At 36.7% G+C, this 25759-nt stretch overlaps 1 protein-coding gene across 1 annotated transcript in view; it reads left to right on the plus strand.

Moving 5' to 3' along the window:
* NPAS3 (neuronal PAS domain protein 3) overlaps positions 1-25759 on the plus strand; it is a 552805-nt gene that overhangs the window by 509910 nt on the left and 17136 nt on the right. Inside the window, exons 9-10 of the mRNA XM_031553767.1 lie at positions 10612-10805; positions 16901-17007. Coding sequence (XP_031409627.1) covers positions 10612-10805; positions 16901-17007 — 301 coding nt within the window. The remainder of the gene's footprint in view (positions 1-10611; positions 10806-16900; positions 17008-25759) is intronic.

Consider the following 25759-nt stretch of genomic DNA (forward strand, 5'->3'; position numbering starts at 1 on the left):
TCCTACCTCATCTCAAACTGAAGATAATATAACAGCAAAACAGTGACAACATTGATCAGTGTGGCAGAACAGCTAAAATACACCTAGGAGATTCTGCTTCGAAGAAAGATGACTAAGGAGGCAGATGGAAAAAACATCAGTGTAAAGGGAAGGTGAATAGGGTATAATTTTCTGCAGTATTTCAATATGTGAGGTGGGGAACAGAATTAAAGTAGTAAATAGCAAAATCTAAGCAAGCAAAAGGAGGTACTTACTAAGTCCGTAGTTCAACAGTGATACTCATTGCCACAGGATACTTTGAATGCCAAATCAAACACACGGCTTTTGTTTAAGAACTCCTGGGAGAATCTGCAAGTGAAATGTCATTTATATGCTTGCCTAGCTTGATAGTCTCCTTTTGTCAACCATCATTGGCCTTCCAGGAGAGGATGCTGACTTGTTGACAAGTGCTCATTCAGATTTCAGTTGCTTCTCTAGAAGGACTCTGGTGATGTCACCTTGCGTTTCCCTACTACCAGGTTCTGTAAGGACAGTCCAGGACTTGGGGCTTGAAGACTGAATGCCAGTTATGTTCTATATCAAGACCATATGAGATCTTTTAAAAACTGTTATGTATAATACATATATACATATATATATATATGTATTATACATATTACTGAACACGTTCAGAGAACTGCTGAGGTTAGATGTTGGCAGATGTGCCAGAGAACTGTATACCATTCTGTATTCACTCCTGTTCATTGTATGGATGTGGAGGATAACTGGCCCCTTGTAGCAGCTTTTCTGAGACATACAGTTGTATATTTGGAAGAAAATTACCTCATATACTTTGCTATATGTTTTCTTCTGAATGAGAAATACAGAGTTGAGTCATATACATGTCACTGATGGTGAGAGGGAGCACATTCATAATTAGGCAAGATTAATCTTTTTTGCCGATATCCATCTTTAGTTTTGTCACGGTTGTGGCATTTTACAAGAAAGATCTTCCAGTAACCCTTGTGTGTTTGTACACAGCAAGTGGGAAGAGTGCCATGCTAGGAGGAAACATGCAAGCAGTAAAATCAACAAAATAATTGCTTGTCTGTGTAAGAGCCTGTACCAGCACCATTATGATAAGCAGAGGAACTGTGGTATTAATGGAATTGAAATGATAGTTCTCAACCTCTATCACAGTGGGTCCCTGCTTTTTTTTCTGACAAAAGCACAGATCATTGTGCCATTTAGCCACAAAATAAAGAGAAAATATGATTTTTCTTGGCTGTCTTCATAACAGATTCTGGGATGTTACCCTGGGTGGAGAGCTGAAGTAGAACTTAAACGTTACAGTCTTAATTAAGGCTAAGTTGGGGGATCCATTTCTGTCTTCACAGACAACAGCATTTTCTTTTTTTTTTCTCTGTAAAATGTATTAGTATCAGATATTTTGTTTTATCTAATTCTTTCTCATGGAGCACAGAATCACCTAAGGTAATTTTTGGGTTGCTAAGAACAACATCAAATAAAAATGTGGGGGGAAAAAGGAAAAAAAAAAAAAGGAAAATACACTTTTATTTCTCAGTCTAAAGATAGAAATAAAGATGCTACATCTGGATGTTTATTATTGGTTATCTTTAGTGTAACAAGACTTGGTTGCCCTAACATGCAGGATTCAGGCTAACTATTTTAAAAAACCTTCCAGCCTCTCTGTTGCAAAATGATATAGCCAGTTTTCTACCCCTAGATATTATGATAAACAGTGTTGGAACTGATGCACAGAAGTCCTTTCTTGGGTTTATTTTTTACTTCGAACAGGATCACCAGCATTCAGGAATAGCAAGCTCTGGGAGAGTTTGCTCGTGGGCAGGGTTGACAATTCCTTTATTAGAACCAGCACACTTCAATAACTAAATGCTTTCAACTTTCTTTAAATGGTATTAAGGAAAAAATATCCTGAAGGCATTATTTTTAAGGGGGACTTCAAACATTCTGTGAGAAGAAAAAGAAATGCAACACATTTGAACACCAAGGGACTTGCAGTGGAAAATCTGTTAAAGTGGAGCTATCTTTTGAGTTTCAGGGTTAAATAATTATTAACCACAAATCAGGGATACAGTCTACCAAAATTTCTAAGCTTTCTGGATTCCTAGATTAGACCAACAGTTGCCAGATTTTACGATAGATCAGTTAGAAATTAGTTAGTTGCATTACCTAGATTTAAAATTAACCGTTTCATTTATTCCTATGAATTCAACATGCAAAATTCATTATAATATTTGTTTGGAGTATAAGAAAATCCTGGGTTCTTAATAATTTTTATTATATAGACTTAATACTCCAATAATTCAATATTAGAAATTTTTGAGTTTATATTTAAAAGCAGCTGTAAAGCAAGCAGATATGCAAGAGTAAATCTGCTCATCTTGAATTCTTCTGCAAATGGTCTGTTCTGGAGGTCATATAAAAGAGATTCTTTTTCCAGCTTAAATCTGTCTTTTCTAAATAGATCTCAACCTGATCTCATTTAATGCTTTGATGCCTGGTTTTTTAGTCATTATACTTGCTGTATTACATATCAAAAGGACTCTTGAGAAATTCCCTAGAATTGATAATTCTAATTTCTTATGTATAGCTACTCTATATTCACTCTGAGGACAGCAGGATTGTATGCTAAACCACGAGTTGTAAAAAATTGATCTCTTTGTATATAGGTTTGTATTAAATTGAGATACTTTATTTTTTTCCCATTTGTTGCTATACGTGGGTTACTAGTGTCAGTTTGTATTTGGCTGCTTGAGCATATTAAAGTTTTGCTAGTGCTTATGATGTTCTTGCCAAGAGCGCTCTTGCAGCAATCTGCACTAGAACAGTCTTTGTGCCAATTACTTCAAAAAGTGCACTGTTATAAAACCAATTTTTATGGCTACTTTTTCAGGTTGCAGTGTGATGATTTCATTCATTTTCTTCTTTATCCATTTCTTAAGTAAGTTGATCTTCTTCAAATGCTCGTAAATTTTGGATTATGAAAAAAAATGCATTGTTGATATATCTAGTTGTTAGAAATCTCCCCCCCCTACCCCCCCAAAAAAATAAAAATAAAAAAAATCAAAGGTATTAAAATAAAACCTGGCATGTTGAATTACTGCATATATTTAAAATACACTGTTTTATATTAGCATATTTGGAGCTGCTATTGAGGAGGCTGACTATGATAGTGGATTTGCAGTTGTATTTGGAAAAATAAATGAAAAAATAGAATATATAATAACTCAGCAATGTATGTTTTGTGAATTCTATGAAGCTAATTTCTGGAGTGTTGGCTCCACGTCATCTTTTATTTAGGTGATCTGTTACAATTAGTAAAAAATCATAACACAGGAAATGAAGGAATAGTAACATATTTTACGACATAAATATGCTTTTGAATGGAGGATTTTAATCTCACAATTTTTATTGCACTGTACTAAATAATTATTCCTAACATATTATCCTAAATAATAAAGCGAAGGTACTGTTCTGTAATAGAACAAAAAGTCATCCATACATTAAGGGTCTGAGAATGTTGATCTATTCAAAATGCAGATATGTTTTTTATTAATTATTCTTGAGCAACCTCTGGTCTTGTCCATTTCCCAGATTGTTACAACTTGATGACTCTTGAAAAACCACCTGTTGTACACTCTTAAAGTTACTTTTTCTGTTTGTAATGGCAGTTGTATGCATCATTTCTCATATAACAGTCTTCATTTACTTCTACAATATGGTTGCAGTTTATTGTTTAGATAACTCTAACTGAGACACTTCCAGATCAGTGAGTTTCATGTGACAGGTGTAAGGTTGGCAATTTCAGGTTCTCGTTTCAACTTTGCTCTTTCGGAGAGTTAGAAGGTGGTCCTCATAACCTTCCCTGTAGTTTATTACCTAGTGAGAAAGAAATGGGAGATAAGAGCTTGTGCATCCTGAGAGGGAGAGTTGGAATTATGCATTCCAAGAGGTTTTTGTACGTGTGATCAAAACACTAGCTTTTATGCAGAAGACTAACTGTTCTCTGTAGTGTACCTGAATGAAAGTGACTCCGGCTATTGTGCTTGCTGCTGGAGTCAGTAGTTCTTATATGCAATAAATACTCTACTTGGGTCCTTTTTGGTACTGAGCAAGAGCTATGAACTGAGCTTGCCAAGCCATGGTGCTTCTCACGTGATGCCTGTCTTTAAGTATGCAGTGTGTTTGAGGTCTCAAAAGGATACATTTTTAAAACCCTTAGGATTAGGCTAAATTCTCTTTCTGTCTGTTCTAAGCAGTGAAATAGCTTTTGAATCTTATTATTTGGAGGAAGTGATGTCTGGGGAGAGTAGAAAAGCCAAGAGTGTCTCCAGAAAGTACTACTGACTTTTTAACAATAAAATACATCCTGAGACCAAATATGCTGTTTAAATGTAAATGTCATTTCCATTTACAAACTGTCTTTTGCAGGTGTATTTGACGGGATTTAAAATGTACTTGCAGATAGTAAAGAGGCTATTGACCTTGAAACTACATATGTGTTGGGAATAATGTTTGCCCTCCTTGAAATAGACTTGCATTCTTTGAAAAGGTGCTCAAGACCACAAGTCTTAACAGTGGTTCAGGTAGCATTCAGTGCAAAACTGAATTAAGACAGTGCATTTTACTTTCAAAGGTGTTTCTCGGGATTCAGAGATTATCTTCTAGACTCTTTTTCTTAGTAACCCTGTTTCAGAATGGCTGACTGATGACTGGTTTCCTTTGTTTTGGTGCAAACCTGATACAGTAGGACAAAGTTTATGTGTAGAAGCAATATCTTTCATTAGATGAACCACTATTGTCTGGAAAAAATAAGAGTTCTGGGCATACAAGCGCTTCTTAAAGAATAAAACGGAAACAGCAAACTTCTGAGCCAAATAAGAGTTGAGAACATTTATTATAAGTAGACATGTTACTCTGTTATGCTGTCCAGCAAAAAAGGTAGGTGATGTTATGAAGTTGGAGGAAAGAAGATATGATGCTTATCTTGGAATGGAAAAGAGACAGTGACACAACAGGAGCACGCATCTGCAAACTTCTTTATCTGTGAGGTAATTCATCAGGTTTCCAGACATGCAGGAATCCCCAGGAGTGGTTACTGGGCATGTGCAATCTAATTTACATGACACATGCTGCTAGTCCAGTGTGCCCTTTGCGTACTAAAATAGCTCTCCATGTGATATAGAATTGACATGTGTGTACAGCATGTTAAATGCATGTGGGACACATCAAACTGGTGTATTAATCAACATACTGCAGCTGTAGTAATATGCTATTTTCAACACCAAAATGGCATGCTCTGTGGGACTTCATATTAGGAATACTGCAGCATTATTGAAATGTAGTAGGTCTAACAAAGGAATATGCAAGTATTACTGGAACTGCAAACTTTACTGGACCTCTTTGAACCTAACTGCTGCTGTAAAACAAGGATAGGCAAGTTTCATATTTTTCTAAACCTTTCCTGAAAATTGGAAGAGCAGCCCCAAGATTAGGAGAGATGACAAGGCAGCAGAACCCCAGAAATAAATGGCTTCTGACCATAGGAAGACAAGCAAATCATAGAATCACAGGATCATATAATCCTTAGAGTTGAAAGAGCCCTTTAAAGGTCATCTAGTCCACCTCCCTTGCAATGAACAGGGACATCCACAGCTAGATCAGGCTGCTCAGAGCCTGGTTCAGCCTTGGCCCTGTTAGTCTCCAGGGACAGAGCATCCACCACTTCCCTGGGCAACCTGTTTCATTGCCTCAGTATCCTCACAGTAAAAGACTTCTTCCTTAACTCCAACCTAATTCTACCTTCTTTAAGTTTGAAGCCATTTCCCCTTGTCCTGTCACCACAGACCTTGCTAAAGAATCTGTCCCCTTCTTTCCTGCAGCTCCTCTTTAGGTACTGATAGGCCTCTTGCCATCCACCAGTACCCCTGAATCCTTTTTGGCGGGACTGTGCTCAATCCTTTTATCCTCCAACTTGTATTGACAGTGGAGGTTGCCTCGACACAAGTGCAAGGCTTGCACTTAAAGTGTTGTGGTAACTGCAGAGTACAGGGAGAGGAGAAGACAATACTGACTATACTGAAGTTTGGGTTGATAGGCATGGTTATACTTTGTCAGAGAAGGAGACTTTTTGAGATATCGCTGAACCGCAGAAACAACAGTAGACTCTGTTTTCTTTGAAAAGCTCAAAGGAAAGCCTGTTTCCAAATGTCTGATCTTAGTTTAGAAATCACCTGAAACCATTTAGGCATGCTTTATATTGTGGAGTGTTAAAAAAAATCTCTCTAGTGTTACAGGCAAGTTTAGATATAGGTGTCCACATGTCTGTGAGTATATGAGTAAATAAATATTCTAAATATATGGCTACAATTTCTAAGAGACAGCCAATTTTAGCCATTGAAATTAACAGTATTTTAAAGGTTTAGATGTTAATTTTGGAAAGATACAATAACACCTTTGAAAGACCAAAGCAAATATATAAATTCTTGATAATCACAGTTCTTTTTGTTAGGGGGAAGAAATGTATCTGTGAGATTTTCATAAGACAGTTGCATAAAAATCCAGGCACACAATCTGTATTAGGATGTTTTCATACATGACTGTCTTGTCAAAATTTGGATTTAAGCTATAATTTTAAGGTTTCAAATTTTATGTCTCGGCAAGAGAAATAAGGTGGAGGGGGAATTTTTTCCAGTGTGGTCATTTCAGTTCAATAATAAATTGGCATCATCATTCACACAGAGAACAAAGGAAATAGTTTAGAAATTTATTTCTAATGGAAGTTTAACTTTTGAAGAACACAGAGATATCTGAAAGGTAAAAATCACAGATTTTTCATGCTTCCAGGTTTTTATTGCCTCTGGTAATACATGTCCTTACTCTTACATCACATGTATGTGAAAAAATAGATGTAATATTTAAAGATGCCTTTTGACAAAGAAAATAGTTCCATCTCTAGAGGTGAGACTTAGCTTTAAAGGATGATGAGCAGTTTCCAGATGTGTTTTTCAAGTACTGGGCTTTCCTTTCCTTAAGTCTTGACAGAGGAAAGGTTCTATCAAGGTCTTTGTGATGCTCTTGTTTATAATGAGAAGACATTAGTAGAGTACATCTAAGTGCTTATCGCTAACAGATGACTAAAGAGAGCATATAGCAGAGAAAAGAAATATATATTTATCCAAGCAGTGTGGCTTGTTAACACTCCCACACTCACCAAAAATTTCGTATACATGTACATATAATATTTTGCAAATCTCTTTTCTAATCAGCAAAAAATAAAGCCTAATAATGCTTTTTTTCTCTGATATTAAAGTGTCAGGCAAAGTTGATTTAGAATTTTTTTAACAAAGCAATTAAGCAGTACAGGAGATTTTTGTAGTATTTGTTTTGCTTCAGTCTGACATTTTACAGCAGGATGTGTGTTCTATTTATTTCACAAGGTTATCAGTTTCATTGTTGCAGAATGGTATTTTGTTCACCTACTTGTTTATCCATGTACAAATATCATACAACATTGCAAGCAATAACACAGGTTAGAGTGGTCTATGTCAAATCCTAATCTAGATCAGGACATAAAGTTCATTGTGAACTCCCTCCATTTCTATATTATGAAAGTATCAAGGAAGTTAGAATATCTGCTAGTAAATAATTTGCAAGCCAAAAAATAAAAAAATCTCACAACCCAGTTTATCTTTCATTTAGTTACAAAAAAAAAAAAACCCTAACTAATTTCATAGTGCCCTATTCATTAGGAGATACACAGAGAAATGCTGGAGAAGTATGTACAGCTCTTGGCATAAAATGTTTCTGATGATCCCTTTTGTCAAGAATATAGCATCACCCACCTTTTATATAATGGACAAAACACAGTATCATTACCTAACTGTGACATCTAGATGTGACAATCTTCTTATATAGTATTACTGGAAAAAGAAAGGTAATTATAGTTTAAAGGTGGATTTTGATTGTTCAGAAGAAAGTATTTATAAATAAAGCAGCACAGAAGAGCTGCATTTTGTTTTGCTTTTCAGAATGTTCCTATCAAAATTTTGTTGAATATTTACATCTGCATCCATGTATTGGACTCCATATAGCAGTTTATTCTTGCAATTTAACTTCATTAAAGTCATTATAGTGATTTAGAGTATGATAGACTAGTGCTTTGGGATTGAATTATAAAGAGATTAATTTTAGCTACTGGCGATAATTGACCCCATAATTCCTATCACCCCTAATCTCAATTCACATGAACCAATGTTAAAAGTGGCAATACTCACAATGTAGGCTAGGTCGTGACAGCTAGAATTGTTTCTTACTATCAATTAGATTTCCCACTTGGTGAGTTTGACTAATGTCATAGAAAGGGGTTTCAGGCATGGTAATAGGTTTTTTTGAGACACACAAGCACTAGAGCTGATGAGCATTTTGTTGTATGTTTCCTAGTGTACAGAATTAGAATGCAATTGAATGCTGACCCATAAAATTTGAATTCACACGGGGATTTAGAACCTGTCTTGATCCATGAAAAAGCTAGAAACAAACGAAACAAACAGTAATTTGAATCTGAAATCTTGAAACTTGATGATGGTAAAATGTGGTGTGCCTAGCATGTTTGGAACATCCATTGGTACTTCAGATGAGGAACCAAAATGAAAGAGTGAGTTTTAATTGAATAAATGCTTGTTGAAAATCAAATCATGTTGATATTTAGCTGCAAATGACGTAGAGACTTCAAAAAATACAAGAAAAGATAAATGGATTTTAAGTGTGATATCTTAAATTTTCCCCTAAGTAATAGTGCCAACTTCAAACACATTAGCATACGTTTTTTGAGCAAACAACAGAACAACAATACTTTTGCATAGCACTTTCAGCATAAGATTATTTTTTTACATTATTACTAGTTATCCATCAGCATTTTTCCAAGTATTTACAGATTTGTGTTTCTGGAATAAGCTGAAACTGTGTGATAAAATAAGACAGATAATGATAAAAAGCATATGTATATGCAAGCCTAGCTAGAAGGAGCAAAATACACTACTACTGCTCCTCCTGTGAAGTTAATCCTATTTCTTTTAGCCATTTCTTCATTAGTTTATGAGGTCTAGGGGAAAAAAAAATTAAAAATGTGTTTGAAATTGTATTTTTGCATCTTGCCTTTAGGTGCTTCTACAAATATTCATAGAATAGTTTGCTCTTGGAAGGTACATTAAGTGTGAGTTTAGGCAATAATTACTTCTAATGTGAGTGGTCAGAAATTTGCATTTGAAATGGACAAACAAAACAAATAAGCACTTTCCTCATTCTTATTCACCATACTGGCTGAAAAGTTAAATAGCAAATAAAGGAGAAATTTTAATGATCGGGTTTGGGGTGGGGAAGGGTGGAGAAGGTAGGACAGAAAAACTTCAAGGCTCAGATTATAGATGTGCTAGTGTTAATTAGATTTGAATTTAGATGCAGTCTTACTCATGAGCTTCTCCTTCACTAAACTGTCAGTCTCATCAGAGGTATGCAAAGGGCTTGGCTGCTATCTCTGTGAGATGAGTGCCTGAGGACATGTAACTACATCCCAACTCTGTCCCCTCCCTCATACTAACCAACCCCTCTGCAGACCTCTGCATAGCAAGTCTGGGATCACAGTGAAAGCGACTCCTCTGCTCTGTAGTCCTGTTCTTCATGCTGATGTTGGAACGCGCTCTGAGGATGAAAATCTGGAAGAGCCTCCAACAGCCAGTTCTTAAGACACCTTATGCATTTGTACAGGAACTGCAGTTTACATTTTCAGTCTGGTGCTTTTATTCTACTGAAAAAACAACTCGTATTTTTTCCATGGTAGAATTACTGAAGGAGTGAAGCTGTAACTTGTTGGATTATTCTGTACCCAGAGTTTCAGCTTGTTCCATTTCATTCAACGTTCTTAGACTTTCATTCTTCAGGAGTACAACTAGATCTCCTGAGCATCTCCTGGCATTGTTTTGTGAACAGGGAGAGAAACCACCAACCCCTAGAGTTTTCAATACATACACTTGTACTCTGCTGCTTCTCAAATTGCCAACCAGAAATAAGTAAATCAAGGCTATGAGCAGTGTCTCCATGTTGTAGGTAGCTAGCAATTAAATTAAAACCATTATGGAAAAGTTTCAAAACTAATGATCTTTTAGTCTCATATTCAGTTTCAAAATGTTAGGAAATTAACGTTCCTTTTCTCATTTCATTATTTCAATTTTCTCCCCTTCTGTCCTTTCTTTTATTGGATTCCTAGGAGTTTCTTCTGTTATTATTATTCTCTTTCTGTAACAGCCACTACAGTAAAAATCAATAGCACAGGAGTTCTGAGTTTTTATTTGATGAATGTGAAACGTTTGCCTGTGAATATATATATTTTTATTTTATTTTATTTTTTTTTTGCCATAAGGACATATTGACAGTTAATAAGCTTAAGACTAATACTGGAAGTTAATTATTACAATTTCTGGCTGTGGTAAGTGTTCTATAGGATATAGTAATTATATCCTTTAAAAGAAACTGATGTCGTGGTCACATCCAGAATTCACTGCAGTTTCTTTTACTGTTTTTATTTTTCAGGTGATTCATATAACAGGCCGCTTACGTCTGAGAGTGTCGCTGTCTCATGGACGGACAGTACCCAGCCAAATCATGGGACTTGTTGTCGTTGCTCATGCTTTGCCACCTCCTACAATTAATGAAGTCAGGATTGACTGCCACATGTTTGTCACTCGTGTGAATATGGACCTCAATATCATTTACTGTGAAAATAGGTACAGATTTTTGCTCCTTTTTTAATTGTTTTACTTCCATATATTCTTTGTTCCGTTGGCTTAGTAAAAAGTTTTGAAATTTGTGATTCCTGCAGTGTCTTTCTGGTGTTGTTTGAAAGCACTGGATTCACACTTGTCATCATCTCCATTACTGTTGCATTCTTAGAGTATAAACTAAATTCTATGTTTTGAAGGAATTGTTCCTGAAATAGAGGAAGATAGATCAGAAGAGCTTCCTTTAAGCTTCCTTTGCTTTTTACAATCTGTCATTGTACCCCTCAGAGGCAAGATTCAGGGCTGCTCATATGACTTAAATGGCTGTCCTTACACGCTCCCCTGTCTCCACAAGTCCCACTTTATCTACAGTTTCCTGGTTTTGAACAAATTTGTAGATTACAACACATTGTGCTTAGTGTTTAATGGAACAGAAGCACAGATGGCCTAGATAGTAGGCTGGGAGAGGTGGGAAAACTGTAGATTAAAATTGTTTAAGGACATATTAGGAAAGGCAGCAGTGAAATGGGAAGAGGTGTATGAAGCGTTGGTGGGAGAGGGGGCCATGTTTAATGTAACAGGGACAAGCGATTTAGAAAAGCAGACAGAATTTAAATTCAGCTGTCTACTCCCTATAGCTAGGGCATCAGGAGTGGCAGGATCTCCCCATTTGGGGCAGGGAAGCCCTACCAGGACATTCAGAGCCCATCTCACCAGGAGCAGTGGGGCCAATGGCAGCAGCGCAGCCCTAGTCTGGGGCACCGGGCACCTCCCGGGGAGTAGGGCCAGGTTATGAGCCCTGCGAGTAGGCTTGGCTCAACAAGGACCATGGCCAGGCAGGGCTGTCCTGCAGAGCTGAAGCCTCTCTGAGGTATAGGGTGATGGCACCGGGCTGACATGGAGTCCTGGGCCTGGGCAGCATGGGGAGAGCCTCAGGAGGCTGGGGCAAGATTGTTAATGCTTATTGTTGCCATCGGGACCTTTAAAAATAGATATAAAAAAATGTAGAGAACAGGTATTTAGAGCAGAATGAAGAGATCTGAGAAGGAAGATATAATAAGGAAGTTTGAGTTCTGTTAATGGAAATCTCAGAGAAAAGCCACAAAACTTTGTCAAGAGAACCTGTCATCAAAAAGTAGAACAAGCGAGATGACTCGGGCAAGCTTTTCATGTGACTGCAGAAATTGCATGTTATAAATAAGAGTTCAAGCTCTCTGTTATGAGCAATAATGGAACACCTCTGTTCAGAATAGTACATCAACATAAATGATTTGTTGAATCAGAGCCTTACATATTTACAATAATTTTGAGTTTCAATTATGAGTATATCTTTGCTGTCATGTTGCTAAACTGCCACAATAATAATATTAAAAATATTACTTGTCTATTAAAGAGAACATTTCATCTAAACTTCCAAAGTATTTTCTAAAGGAAAATGTATTATTCTCATTTTTAACTTTGGAGAAATTGAGCCATAGTAGGTGGTTTGCACAAAGTCACACAAGAAGTTGATAACAGTATAAAAATTTACACTGGCTTTTTGCCTGTGAGTCTACCCAATGAGTTTCTAAATTCTGTATAGTCTGGCAGCTAATGAAAGAGCTCTGGGGTTTAGCAGTAGGATATAAAGAAAACTTCAGCCTTAGTATGTGATTTGACTGTGACCTACCCTGGTGGTAATGGAAAGCAGCTACCACTGCAGAGCTCATCAATGGCCTCTGTGAAATGAATTTCTGGTATCTGTCCAGTTCCTAATTAACAGATTTCCTTTTAACGAAATCACATGCACTTACTGTTACCTTTGCTGGCAACCTCAATGGGAAAAAAAAAAAAAAGCCAGGAATGAAATGGATGTGGAAAATGAACTATTCCATCAGGTCAAGTATGATATAAATTTGTTGATTGTGTTAGAAAGATTTACACCTTCTCTGCTTTCCATTTGGCATTTTTAAGAACCCTACACTGTGTGTTTGTGTTTAATTAAACAGTTTTTTCAAACTTTCCATATATTTACATGTAGCAATTAATCCTTAAAATTCCTTGAGAAAGGCATCACTGAAAAGCCTAAAGTGCATCACACATGGAATGCTGTTTGGTAATCACAAAGTAAGAGCCAATAACATGGTAAACTGTGGTAAGCTAGCTGACTTACTTATGCAAGAAAACACTGAGCATAACAACATTTTTCATTAGAAAAGGTAAAGACAATATCGTAAACTTGCTTTTCCCTGGCTATGATGGATTTCTTATACAGTAGGGTAGAATGCATATAATGATACTTGAATTTATGTTGCAATAGTTACATTTTTAAGCCTCAGTGGCAGTGTTAAAAAATTATAAAAGGAATTTCAAAGAGTAGAAACTCTTCTGCCAGGGCTGAGAGGTGAATGTTAGCTCAGTGAGACAGCGGGGTTTCCACTGCTGAAAAATAGTGTTAGATTGGCAGGACTTAAATTTCATAGCAGGTACAAAGTAGAATAAGACTATTAAAGCTGGAGGAATGGAAAGGGCAAAAGAAGGCAAGGAAGTAACTGAACAGCTGATATGAAGCTGTCAGATGAATTATCTGGGCATGTGCCAAGGCCATTCTCTGACTCGAGGAAGTTGGTATCTCTCTTCTGGGGCTATAGAAAAGGAGTTTAAGTATCCTTTCCTGAATATATGGGGCTTGACTCCTGACATTTTTGGGCAGCAGGGAAATTCTTTGTGGTGTAACAGTAAAGCAAGTGCAATGCTGATGAAAACAGAAAAATAGATTCATGCTGGGGAAGCCATAAGCATTATTTATGGAGCAATGGGGAGTTTCTAGCAGCAGCAGGGAGTATGGAGCAGAAGCCATGCTACTTAACCAAAATAAATGCTCACAGTGGACCATTGGATCAGCAGGGGCGGGATCAACAGTACTAGTTTTCCAAGCGGTTGCCTGATTGCAATAGCAGGGAGTGAGAGTGACATAAGTCTTTGGGTGCATCTTGTTACTTCATTCTGAAAGAAGATATCTGCCTCAGAATCCTAGAGTTAGTGCAGAAACTAGTCAACAACTGTTGATGTCCTTTTGAAACAAGATTAGTTAGTACACTAGCTCTTTCTAAGAATTAATATTTTATTCTGTGATTATGGAATGGAGATGTAAAATTCAATATGTCAATCCATGTGCCTGCTACCCAAATGTGAAATTCACGTCATCTAAACTTCACCACCTAGTGTAAAATAGTCTAGAATTTATTTCTTAGTCAGTGGAGTGAGAAAGGCACCTTCAGAGGACAAGCCATCTTGGACTATGATAAAAGAACTAAAACCAAAATAAAGAGACCGCTGCTAGAAGACAGTATAAATCTGTTTTTTCAGTATCAACTCACTATATATCACAAATATAAGGGGTTTGGCCTGTTGGTATGACTGTGGTTGCCAATAGTTCCTTAAGATGTGCAAAAAAATCTTGTTTGCAGAAATTCAAGTGCAAGTATCTGCACATTTTTGTCCTAATTCAGCAAAGCACGTATCTCTGTCTTTAAATTTCAGTTATGTTAATAGTCCTGTAATTCAGTGGAACCACCAATCTGTTTACAGGTAAACCTGTATTTATGTTTTAGAGGATGGAGACCTGCCTATTCAGCAGAACTGATTTCTTACTGATCTACCTGTTGCTTCAGCATTTTGTTGGGCTGGGAACCATAAGGTCTAGTGCTCTAAAAAATAACATTTCTTCCTTTCCTCTCTTTTAGTGATCTATTTTGCATCTTAGATACTTTTGATATGAGTGTCCTCTTTGATATAATTTCTTTTCCTTCTGGTTTTGGTGTCATTGCTTCTCAATGATCATCATATACATCTCTCGATTCTTTCCGTTTCTTCTTCCATTTTTTTTAATCTAAAAAAAAATCCTTTATCCTTTACATGTCTGTTTTGAAGAGCTGTTTCTTAATATTTTCCTTAAATTTAAGAGACTGAATTTGCTTCTATAGTTGCCTTGCTTTGTTCATTTTTAAGTGTAAAAACTTTACAGAAACACACTGCTGCATAGAAGCAAAATACACCTGAGTCAAATTTACCAGAGTGCAGAATGATAGACTTCCCCATGAAGTGTAGCAGTCATCATCTGGGTGCATCATAGGGCTGTGGCTGTGATGCTGCACAACCCATTTCTCCCCTTCTACAACACAACTGCTCTCATACTTGTTGCTGGCCATATCTATGCTGTTAAAGAACACAAACGTGACAGTTCAAGCTGTCATATCTTTCTTTCCCTGCAGCCTCTGGAACAATCATATGAGGACCAGGAGTGACAGAACTCTTGGTTCTGTCAAAATCTGTCAAGAGACTGTCCTTTTTTATGTACTGGACTTCTCCCTGAACTTGAAGCAGAGCCATCTCCTAAGAGAAACACAATATTCTTAGGCCAAAGAGAGAATAAAATATGCCATGAGGAGAGTATAGAACTGAGAAGAGGAGAGATTTGAGTTTCTGTTCCTGTTCTATGTACTATTTACACACTTGATTTCGTATAAAAAAAAATATATGGTCCAGAGGACAGGAAACTTTTAATGTCAGACTCCATTTGCTCTGATAAGGTATCTTATCACTGGTCAGAGGTCCTAGATCCTTTGCTTGATGGCTGTTAATTCACTGTGCAAACTAAGTAGTGTAACTCAGCAGGAGTAGGGAGTCCCACTACCACCATCCCAGACTTCTTTATCTGATGAATGTTGTCATCTCCAAGTAGGTAGAAGAGATGCATTTCAACTGTAGTTTGTGGTGAACAGTAGATGGGTATCCTACATGGGTATCCCACATCTGGCTAAACATTACAATACTAAACAGTCCTTTGACTTCAACATGCTCTGTCGTGCAAGTGGGACAAGACCGTTGTGTTTTATGCTAAATTTGATCTGACAGTCTGGCAAATCTGAGTCCATCTGTTTCTCCTGTGACAGTCTTGCAGGGGTTTAATAGGGACAATGAAGCCAATCAGTGCTGCTGTCACACTATCTAATACTTCATTCCTCTTCCTCCTCCAGCCTTCCCTGTCTATGCACTCCCAGATAGTTTTACCAGTCAGTGCCTCAGGGTTCATGCTCACCACCTCTGCCTGCTGGGAGCCCCTTGGACCTGTGTGGTCCAGTTTCTGTTTGATCTCCTCACTGGCCTGTACTCTGGATCACAATTCTGTTGTTTCAGCTGTCTGGTTCTATCAAGATATTTGGTGTTTCTTATAACTCTCTTAAATGGATGCCTATTATGGCTTACAACTGTGACGTGGGCTTAAACCCAACCATTATAGCATGCTTTAAACCCTAAGGATTATTCAATTTCTAGAAAACAATCTTACTTTTAATTGCTGGTATGTGCAAGGCATTTTCCAAATGTCTTATTTTCTCTACTGCATTTAAAAGCATTGTTATTTTGGTACTCAGTGACAAAAGTTTGCACACGCTCACAGACACAAAGGTCTGAAGAATAGATTTTAAAGTCTCTACATGCAATAAACAACAAAGTCCCATTTGAAAGGGCCCAGAGTGAAGGCTGAGCTCCCAAATGAATTAGACTGAAAAAGATAACACCTTGAGGCATCTGTATGTCTCAGCATTTAAATTATATCCCTTGAAATATCAGTTTGGACTTGGTGCCAAGAGATGGTTGAAGATCTTTTTCATGAATATACGCAATAGAAGACCAATCTGTTTAAATGAAATGTGTCTCTAATCATTTGTTATAAACATACCATAGTTTTGCTTTATTGTGCAATTTTGAATCATCTTGGTCCTTTAACAAAGATTTTGGATTGTTGCAAATGCTTTACAGCTTCATGGAATTATATTGTCTTGGTGTTACACTACAAGAAGAATAGGGAACAAAATAACTTTTCACTTACTCAGTGAATTATATGACTTCAAGGTTTTTTTAAAAAATTGATTTCTCTTTTTGTTTTTAAGGCTTCCTCTTCTTAGTGCAGGTATGTTCTGTTTGAATTTATAGAAGAGACATCATGACACTATTATAGTGGTGAAAAAATTATTTTGCAGATTTCACTTTCTTAGCCACTTTACAATTATTGTGTTATTTTCCTTCTTTAATTATAGATATTTTTTTTTCCTTTTTAGGATTAGTGATTACATGGATTTGACCCCTGTAGATATCGTAGGAAAGAGATGTTATCACTTTATTCATGCTGAAGATGTGGAAGGCATCAGGCATAGTCATTTGGACTGTAAGTACCTCCATTTTTTGTCAAAATAATTTGCTATAAGATTGTTCCTGAACCACTGTCTATATTTCCTGACTGGAAGCCTTCATCTTGCAGCTGCTTTTTTTGATCACAGAACTTCATAGGGGGTAGCACAAATTTAGGTTTTTGTATCACTTATTTTCAAGTCTTTCAATAGATACATAGCATAGTTCACATATGTTGGAATAAAAAATTGTATTTGTGTTACTAGGGTTTCCAGCAGCTGTTCATGTACATGTTCTGTGCATTATTTTACTCCCTCAAGGAGATATTACTTACCTGAGAAACCCCTTTCCTACACAGAAAATGAACTCCTCTAGTTGTTTTTTGTTTGAGTCATAACACGGAGGTCAATAAACAGCGTATTTGGGATTTCACCAGATTGTTTAGTACAGAACTGATCTATATCTCCACCAGTGTTTAAGCCACCCAGTGCATTTACATCTAAACAGCCCCAATCCCTGCAGCATGTAAGTCCCTGTTATTTCCACACAGGTAGTATCTGATGATCAGGATGAGGGGAATACAAGTACAAAAATGTTTCAAGAGACAAACATTACCAGAGAGCATGTGTCTGTGTATGGGGGAAGGGAGGTTCAGCTTGATTCCTTGTAATTAAACTGTTTATATTCCTCTTATTAAAAGCCATAGGGCCTAATTCTTTCCTTGTTGAGATCTGTTGACTTCAGTGATGGTGCTCCTGATTTACCCTGGTATGAAAAGAGGCTTAAGCCCATAATCTCTAGTTTATCTATGCCTGCAGATAATTCTTTGGGAGTTTCAGTGACTGACTGGATTTATGATTGACTTATATGTTTTTCTAATTTAAAAGGCCATCTGAAAGCTGCTCCTCACACATTTGAATAGCTCTACTTTTTCAAAGTCTTTATAATGCAGAATTTGGTGAATCCATGCACCATGTCCTGTTAGCACTCACTAGTGAAAAGATAGCAACCCAAATCCAGCTACCTTTATTAAGTTCTTAAAAAATTATACAGTATGATAGAAGACATTATAAATCTTTGGTCCCTTTGCTTGATATGTAAGAGAGATAGGAGAATAACTTTAACTGGAAAACAAGACAGGAAGGACCCTTCTATGATAATATCTGGCAGCCAACACTACTATCAAGTTCTGTAAGCTTTCAAATAGTCCCTCAAATTACTTGCAGGTAAGGTGCATTTAGCATAAGAAAGTCAGGTTAGATAAAATTCTGTGGAAAAAAATCAACTATCCATAATGAAAAACAAATGGCCATTCAGCATCATTTACATTTGGATGTGTTAATATCCACAAGGATATGGCAGTTGATAAAAACGAAGGAACAAACCAAGAAACTTACTGGGTTCTCTTGAAACTGGAAGTCAAAAAATGACAAGTTGCTTTTCCACTGAATTATGTGACCAAGGAAATAAAAGATATTTATGACTGAGACTTAGCATACCACCTGGCAGAGATGAACATCCCATTTGAAAAAGACCTTAATCTTCTGAATGACCACTTCTCTCTGAAATAGAATATGCTTTATGAAACATTCATCTTCAGAAAACTTAGAGACTTCTTACTCAAACAGTGTAAGCGCAGTGTGGCCTAGCGTATGAGCACTGGGCTAGGACTCAGGAGACCCCAGTGATTGCTTCACATTGCTGTAGATGTTTCTGCTCTCACTGTATGTCTGACTTCAGCAGATTTCCAAACTTCTTCTGTAACTGCAGCATAGATATTCTTTCTAGGCTCAATATTTTCAGTAGGTGAGGCCAGTTAATTAAGTCTCTTATTTACAGGTGTTCTCATGGCGTATAGGAACAGGATGTTCATAAAATCTTTCAGGCTGGGAGGAACTCTGAAACATCATATGAATCAAAATTGATTCAAAGCAAATTTTTTAGGTCTTTAGCTAGCTGGTCTTGAAAGCCTTCAAAGGACAGGTATGCCACAACTTATCTGAGAAGCCTATTCCTACTATCCTTAATAAGGGCTTAATTATCACCACAGTGATTTTTTTCCATCTGGCTAGTTAGAATTTCCCTGTTTTGATTGTGCAGCTCATAGCTGCATCTTAGCAGACTGTTAGGTCTCCCAAAGCCACCTCTTCTTCAGATCAAGCAAGCCTCTCCCTACAGGATGAGCACTCCAACTCCTAAGATCTTGATGGCCCTCTGTTGAGCTCACTGAAATTTGTCACTATTTTGCTTGTACTGGAGAGCCCAAATTTGATGTTATTTTCCAGCTGCAGTCTAAAAAGGGTCAAGTAAAGGAAAATAATGACTTTCTGTGATCTTCTGGTTATCCCCTTTCGTACAGCCCTTAAAGCACACTGCTAGTTTGTGCTTAGTCTGTTGTCCATCAGGACCACCAGGACCTTTTCAGCAAAGCAGCTACCCAGCCAGTCAGTTCACAGCCTGTAGCATTACAGGAAGTCTGTCCATCCCAGGTACAGGCATTTGTCTTTTCATGTTGTTCAGAATCATGCTCTGGATGAATAATCTTGAAGTTTAAATTAGACTTGGGAATAGCTCAGTAAATATACTTGCCCATTTTAACTGCTGCAAAGGTTGAAGTGATGCCCAAAAAGATGCTTGATTTTTCTAGCATTTGGAAAAGTACTTTGCAGAAATGCCAAGGGAAAGAAATCATTAAACTCCAAAATACTTCATAGCAAGTTTTCCATCACAGAAAATCAAGTTTAAACCAATCTAGAAAGATAAAACACTCGTTTCAGTTTTAAAAAATAAAATCTAATTACATTTTAAAAAGAGCTAAAATTCAAGAACTGCAGACACTGGTTGTAGAAGGTAAGAGGCAGCAGAACTGTAGTTTCCCTAAATAGACAAAGCAGGAGGTTTGTCAGTCCTGTGCAGAATGCATGCTTGATATGGATAAAAAGCAGTGTTATACAATGTTTTAAAGAGGACCTGGAAGCTGAAGTATCAGTTAGAAGGCCCTGTGAAAAAGTAAATGCAGGACTTGGGAAAGCATCAATCTGAAGAGGATGTATTCAGTAGATGCCTACAGAGAGCATATAAAAATCTGATAGCTTTTTAAAGGATAGAAAATAGTTTTTAGAGATTAAAACAAGAATCCCAAATTGCATTGGTAGATCTAAGGGTAAAAAGAAACACAAATAAAATTGTTACTGTTGCCTATGCATTGACAAAATATTAGAAAAAAATGGAAAAAATAAGACGAGTATACACTGCTCTCTCATCCAGGTTATTCAAAGGCATCAAAGAGGAAAACAAACAAAGAAGAAAATGCTGCACAAAATCATACAAAAAAAGAGAGCTGTTGATGGCTTCAGATCATAGCAACCTATTAGAAACTGTGAAAAACAGGCCTTGTTAACTCTATCTCAGATAAGACAAAAGCTATTTCAGGAACGTGACAATAACAAGTATAATGGTGAAGAAGGTCTACAGGACTATAACAGTAACAACAATCTTTTGTAAGGGAACTGCTGCCCTAATTAAAGGTCAGCTACAGTCAATGGAAAATCTTTCATTGCTTCAAAGGACATGGGGATTATGTCTTAAAAAAGCAAATTTATATAGATCCAAGTCCTAACCCCAACGAAGTGAATAGCAAAAATTCCACTAGGTTTAGTGGAATTTTTAACTACTTTGTGAGTTATGTTAGTTACAGCTTAATGAGACCTAACCTGGAGTACTGTGTCCAGATGTGAAGTCCTTAGTACAGGAAAGACATGGATCTGTTGGAATGAATCCAGAGGAGAGGCACAAAAATGAGCCAAGGGATGGAACACCTTTCCTGTGCAGACAGGCTGAGAGAACTGAGGATGTTCAGGAGAAATGAAGGCTTTGGTGAGACCTCATAGTAGCCTTTATCGGGGGGCTATAAGAAAGAAGGGACAGGCTTTCATAGGTTTTTGTTGTGACAGGACATGGGGAAATGATTTCAGACTAAAAGAAGGTGGATTTAGGTTGGATATAAGAAGAAAGCTTTTTACAGTAATGATGGTGAGGCACTGGAACGGGTTGTCCAGAGGCGTGGTGGGTGCCCCATCTCTGGAGACATTCAAGGTCAGACTGGATAGGGCTCTGAGCAACCTGATGTAGCTGTAGGTGTCCCTGCTTATTGTGGGCGAGGTGGAGTGGATGGCCTTTAAGGATCCCTTCCAACTCAAACAATTCTATGATTCTAAGATTCTAATGCCCTTGTGAATTGGTAAAATAATATTTATACTTTACATGTTCCCGCATCTATTCCAACACAATAATATACAGTGACAATCCACAAATTACTGAAGCAAAAGCTTTTCTCAAATATAAATAAAAAGGGATATCGTTTCTGTCTTGTTTCATACAAGCCAATTGATTGGTGTTACAATTTCACCTTATTAATGTATTTCCCATTTTGTAAGACTTCTTGGTTTCAGAAGTTAGGGAAACTTTTCATTTGTTAATCTTTGATGCATTTATTGAATAAATTGCTTGTAGAATCCTGACAGATACCACTTACAATAAATCAAGTCTCTCACTGAGAATATAGTTACAATGTGCTGTGGTCTAACAGTCTGTACACAGTCCAGCATCATAACACATCTGATGGTTCAGCTGACACCTCACAACTGACTTAGCTGCAATAACTTGTGTTTGAATATGAGATCTCAAAAATCGCAAGTCTGACTGTACCCTGGCTCAGATACCATCCCTAATCCTGCTCTGTATAACACAATTCTTTGTTAGGATGTGTGGCATGAAAGAGTAGAAGCTGAATGGTTTACACTGTCTAGTTAAACATCTAGAATTAACATACTGAAAAGACCCCTTACAACTAGATCACTTTTAAGAATAGAAAAGGTGGTAGGGTCTCTCTTCCTACTTACCTCTGCCTAGAAACATTGCAGGGCTGAACTTCATATCAAGTTTCAGTAATTTTCAAAGGAAAGCCATGAATCTATTTGCATGGGTAGAATTGTCTTTGCTCCAATGGTAAGAAAGTATCCCCAATATAAAAGATGGCAGGATACATTTTATGTCAAATCAATATTAGAAATCAAGCAAATGAATAAAATTACTGATGTATTAGACAGAACACTGTCTTTAAGGTTCAGCAAGGATAATCAGTGATGTTCTACGGATTGAAATACTATGCATGTGTACTTCTCTTTGGTTACCACTGTTATACAAAGGTCTGTGACTATCTTTCTGATTTAAGAAGCAAATATGCTAGTGTCATATACTACAGGAGTACATCTTTCACTGAACTGAGAAAATAAATGATCCTCACTGAAAAGGGACTTCAGGTATTTGCTGTTGCAGTTCAATGAAGATCATTAAGAATGCTGCGAAGATGTTTAAAAGGTTAGACCTCCAAAAGCAGTAGGGACTATACTTTTGGACAAATATAGAACAATGTGCCACCATTTCAAAATGAATATATTGCTTGTAAAAGTACTGTCAAAGGTATATATCGGCATATAATGCATGTTTTTTTCATTTTGGAATCTTAATTGAGGTCTAAATTCAGAAACCTGACACTGACAAAAAAGATATTTGCTATTCTCAGTTATTGCATAGAAAATACCATCCTATTCTTTCAGGATTTGATTTACAGCTATAAGAAATACAATTCCTCAGGAACAGTGAGCCAGGGCAGTTCATTTCCCATAAAGCAAAGGTCTCTGATGAGTGTGTTTCGTAGCATTCCCTTTCATCTACTTTATCTAGTTTTCAGTGGTTAGAATAATCCAGTATTTCTGAAAATAAAATGCTGCACATTCACCTTTTTCATGGCTCCCATGTTTTTCAAGGGGTATTACCCCCTCAGTCTGCTTTTGAATAAATAATATATTCATTATTTCTTATGTTCAGTATAAAAAATCCTATTGCTGTACAAAATACTGCTTAGTGCTTTAGCCTACCAGCTGTAGTTGAACTAACCCTCTTAACTTATGCACATCAGTTAAACTTTTTTTTTATTCTCTTAATAACCTCAAATACATGAAAAACAAATAGAATGAGTTGATAATTTCTAACAGTAAAATACACTTCAGATATTTTGCTATCATGCTGTGGAATAACTCTGCAATGTCAAGTAGCACACAATTAGTAAAACTGTAGGGGGAAAAAAAGAAGTGTTTTGATCCTGAGGAATTTTTATCCTAATCAGATCGAAATTTCAATGCTCTTGTAGTGCTTAATATCTTCAATCACCAAAAAAATCAAACTGATTCCAATGTCAGGTTTTGCATTCTGGGACTGAAATAAAATGCTAAAATATACAAATGAATCTCATGTTTGTACAAGTTTATTATCATCACTAAAAAGCAAGATTGATTCTAAATTAGGTTGATAGAATGTCTGGCATTTAGCTAATTCTTAAACTAAACTCGCCTGGCATCTTGATGTATCTCTTTGTCAAAGTATTGCACCGTCTTCCTCCCCGTCTATACCAAGCCCTTATCATGGGCCAGCAATGATTTCTGCATTGCAGACCACCATCCTTATGACCTTTTGATTGGAGATGGTAGAGATAGAGCAAGGTGAGGGAACAAGAGAGAAGAAAATGGAAGAAACTGAAACATGTAAAGAAAACATTTTTTTAATTCACACTAGGAAAAGAATGAAAATGGAATTTGTTTTCAGCCCATACCTAGTGTTTGTTTTTCAGAACTAGTGAATCACACAAGCTTAGTAACAAACAAAGAGCATGCATGATTGATATCTTTTAGCCACTTTCTGAAATCCTGTAACTCTAGCATTTGCTCCTGCAACTGTTTCTTTCAGCTTTTCTTTTTCAGCTCTGTGATCAATGCCAGTTACTTTAGAAGAAGGTAGAAAACACTGTGATTTTCAATTATGTATGTTGCACTCTCTTTTTTCTGTATTACACTGTTTATTCATGTTTATTCACTGTTTAAGAGATAAGACTTTATACCACTGCCTACATTTATGTTTTGGAGCAGGCCCTGTACATTGTAATATTGAGTATTCTAATTATCCATTTAAATATTCAGATATCTCAAGTCTCGATAAATTTTTAATCTTTATAGTATCTTATTGCTAAGTTTTTCACGTGCTAATTGTATATCACTAGGCAAATGTTTTGGTATGTAAAATATATTATTCATCAGAAGCATCAGGTCTCTTAGATAGTCAACAAATTGGAGAAGTTCACAATGCTAAAACTTTAAGCTATTTAAACCACTGACTGCTGAACTTGCTATTTCCTAATCACAGAATATTGCCTTCTCCAGCTTAGCAGTATACAATTATTTTGCAAGATGTCTCAAATACAGTTTCCAGCAAAACTATTTTACTTAATTCCTGGTGTTATTTCATCTTCAAATTAAATCCAACTCTTTGATGCAGTACTGATTATTATGTTCCCATTTCAGTTTGTAGGCTCTCCGTTGTAAGTCTTTCATAGCTCGCTTTTTGTTCCCCTAGTTGACCATTAGTCAGTGAAATATCCTGCCTGCCTAACTGACGCTAAATGGCCTCCACACATTTGTCACTTGCCACTAAAACAAAGGAAGGAAAGTGAACTGTTAAGAAAGTATACAAAAGTGCACTCGGGAGATATTTTCATGGCAAGGAAAATTGCAAGAGAAAGACAGGAAAAGAAAGTTTGGTTGATATGCCAAGTATTGTCCAAGGCAATGAAAAGATTTTCAGAAATCTGCTTTTACTTCCATATTTGAAGTCTTTTTTAAGCTCCAAATATATGCTCAATTTTCATTTGAAGCCACTGTAATGGGCTTCTATGCTAGTGCATCGGTCAGTTGAAATTTACACCTAGCCTCTTCTCCTACGTGCACATTACAAATGCATGTAGGACTGGCTTTGTAAGTACAGCTACTGTGCTAAGGGGCCATGACTTCTGTTAGGAACCATTGATTTGCCAGTTACTCCCTTAACCATTTTCTTTTTTTTTTTTTTTCCTAAAGCTTTTTGTGCTCAAAATTTCCAACCCATTGATGAATTTATACTTCTTTGATATTCATGTTATGACAGATTGCAGAAGAACATGGTGAATTGCAAGGCCGTGGGAATATCTAAAAATATAAGAATATATAAGATTTTATCATGTATCTCCAGCAGCGTTACCTTCACTCTGTCCACTAAATTATTTTTGTCATCACTTTGCTACCTGCCAGCTGGCTGCACCTCTATAAATGTATGCCATTTTAGAAAAGAAGCGGAAAAGTACTTCCAGTCACATACCTTTTACCTTCACTGTTGAGATTCGCCCTGAGATTATTGAGACTAAAAATATTACTTTATAATGTGAGTTAGAAGCAGAGTGAGTGTTGCTCCATTGAAAATCCAGGGACAACATAAGATTTTTTTGTAATTTCATAGGCTGTGAAATACTGCATCCTGAAATGAAACTATGCTAACGTATGAAGAGGCTGTTACAGATCTTTCTAGAGTTTTAGAAATACATTAGTGCTACGTTTCTCTTTTTTCCATCGTCTTTTTTCTTTTTCAAAGGTCTGGGCAGTTGACCTATTGTCTCTGAGGGAGACTGTTTCCAAAGCCAGAAGGATATGAAAATAGTATCAGTAAAATCTGTAGCACATATCAAATATGAGATAGTGTGGCAACAGAACTTATTAGCACTCCTGTAAAAGAACCTGCATAAATCACCTGTGGTCTTGATATCCATGTGCAGTGCGGTCAGTGGTGGATCAATATTGTTTTTTTGATATCTGGTAACTTACAAAGCAATGGGCTGCTGCCTGAGACTTTGGCCCAGTGGGGATTTT

This window comes from Meleagris gallopavo, chromosome 5 (genome assembly GCF_000146605.3).
Source record: "Meleagris gallopavo isolate NT-WF06-2002-E0010 breed Aviagen turkey brand Nicholas breeding stock chromosome 5, Turkey_5.1, whole genome shotgun sequence".
In the NCBI taxonomy this organism is placed as follows: domain Eukaryota; kingdom Metazoa; phylum Chordata; class Aves; order Galliformes; family Phasianidae; genus Meleagris; species Meleagris gallopavo.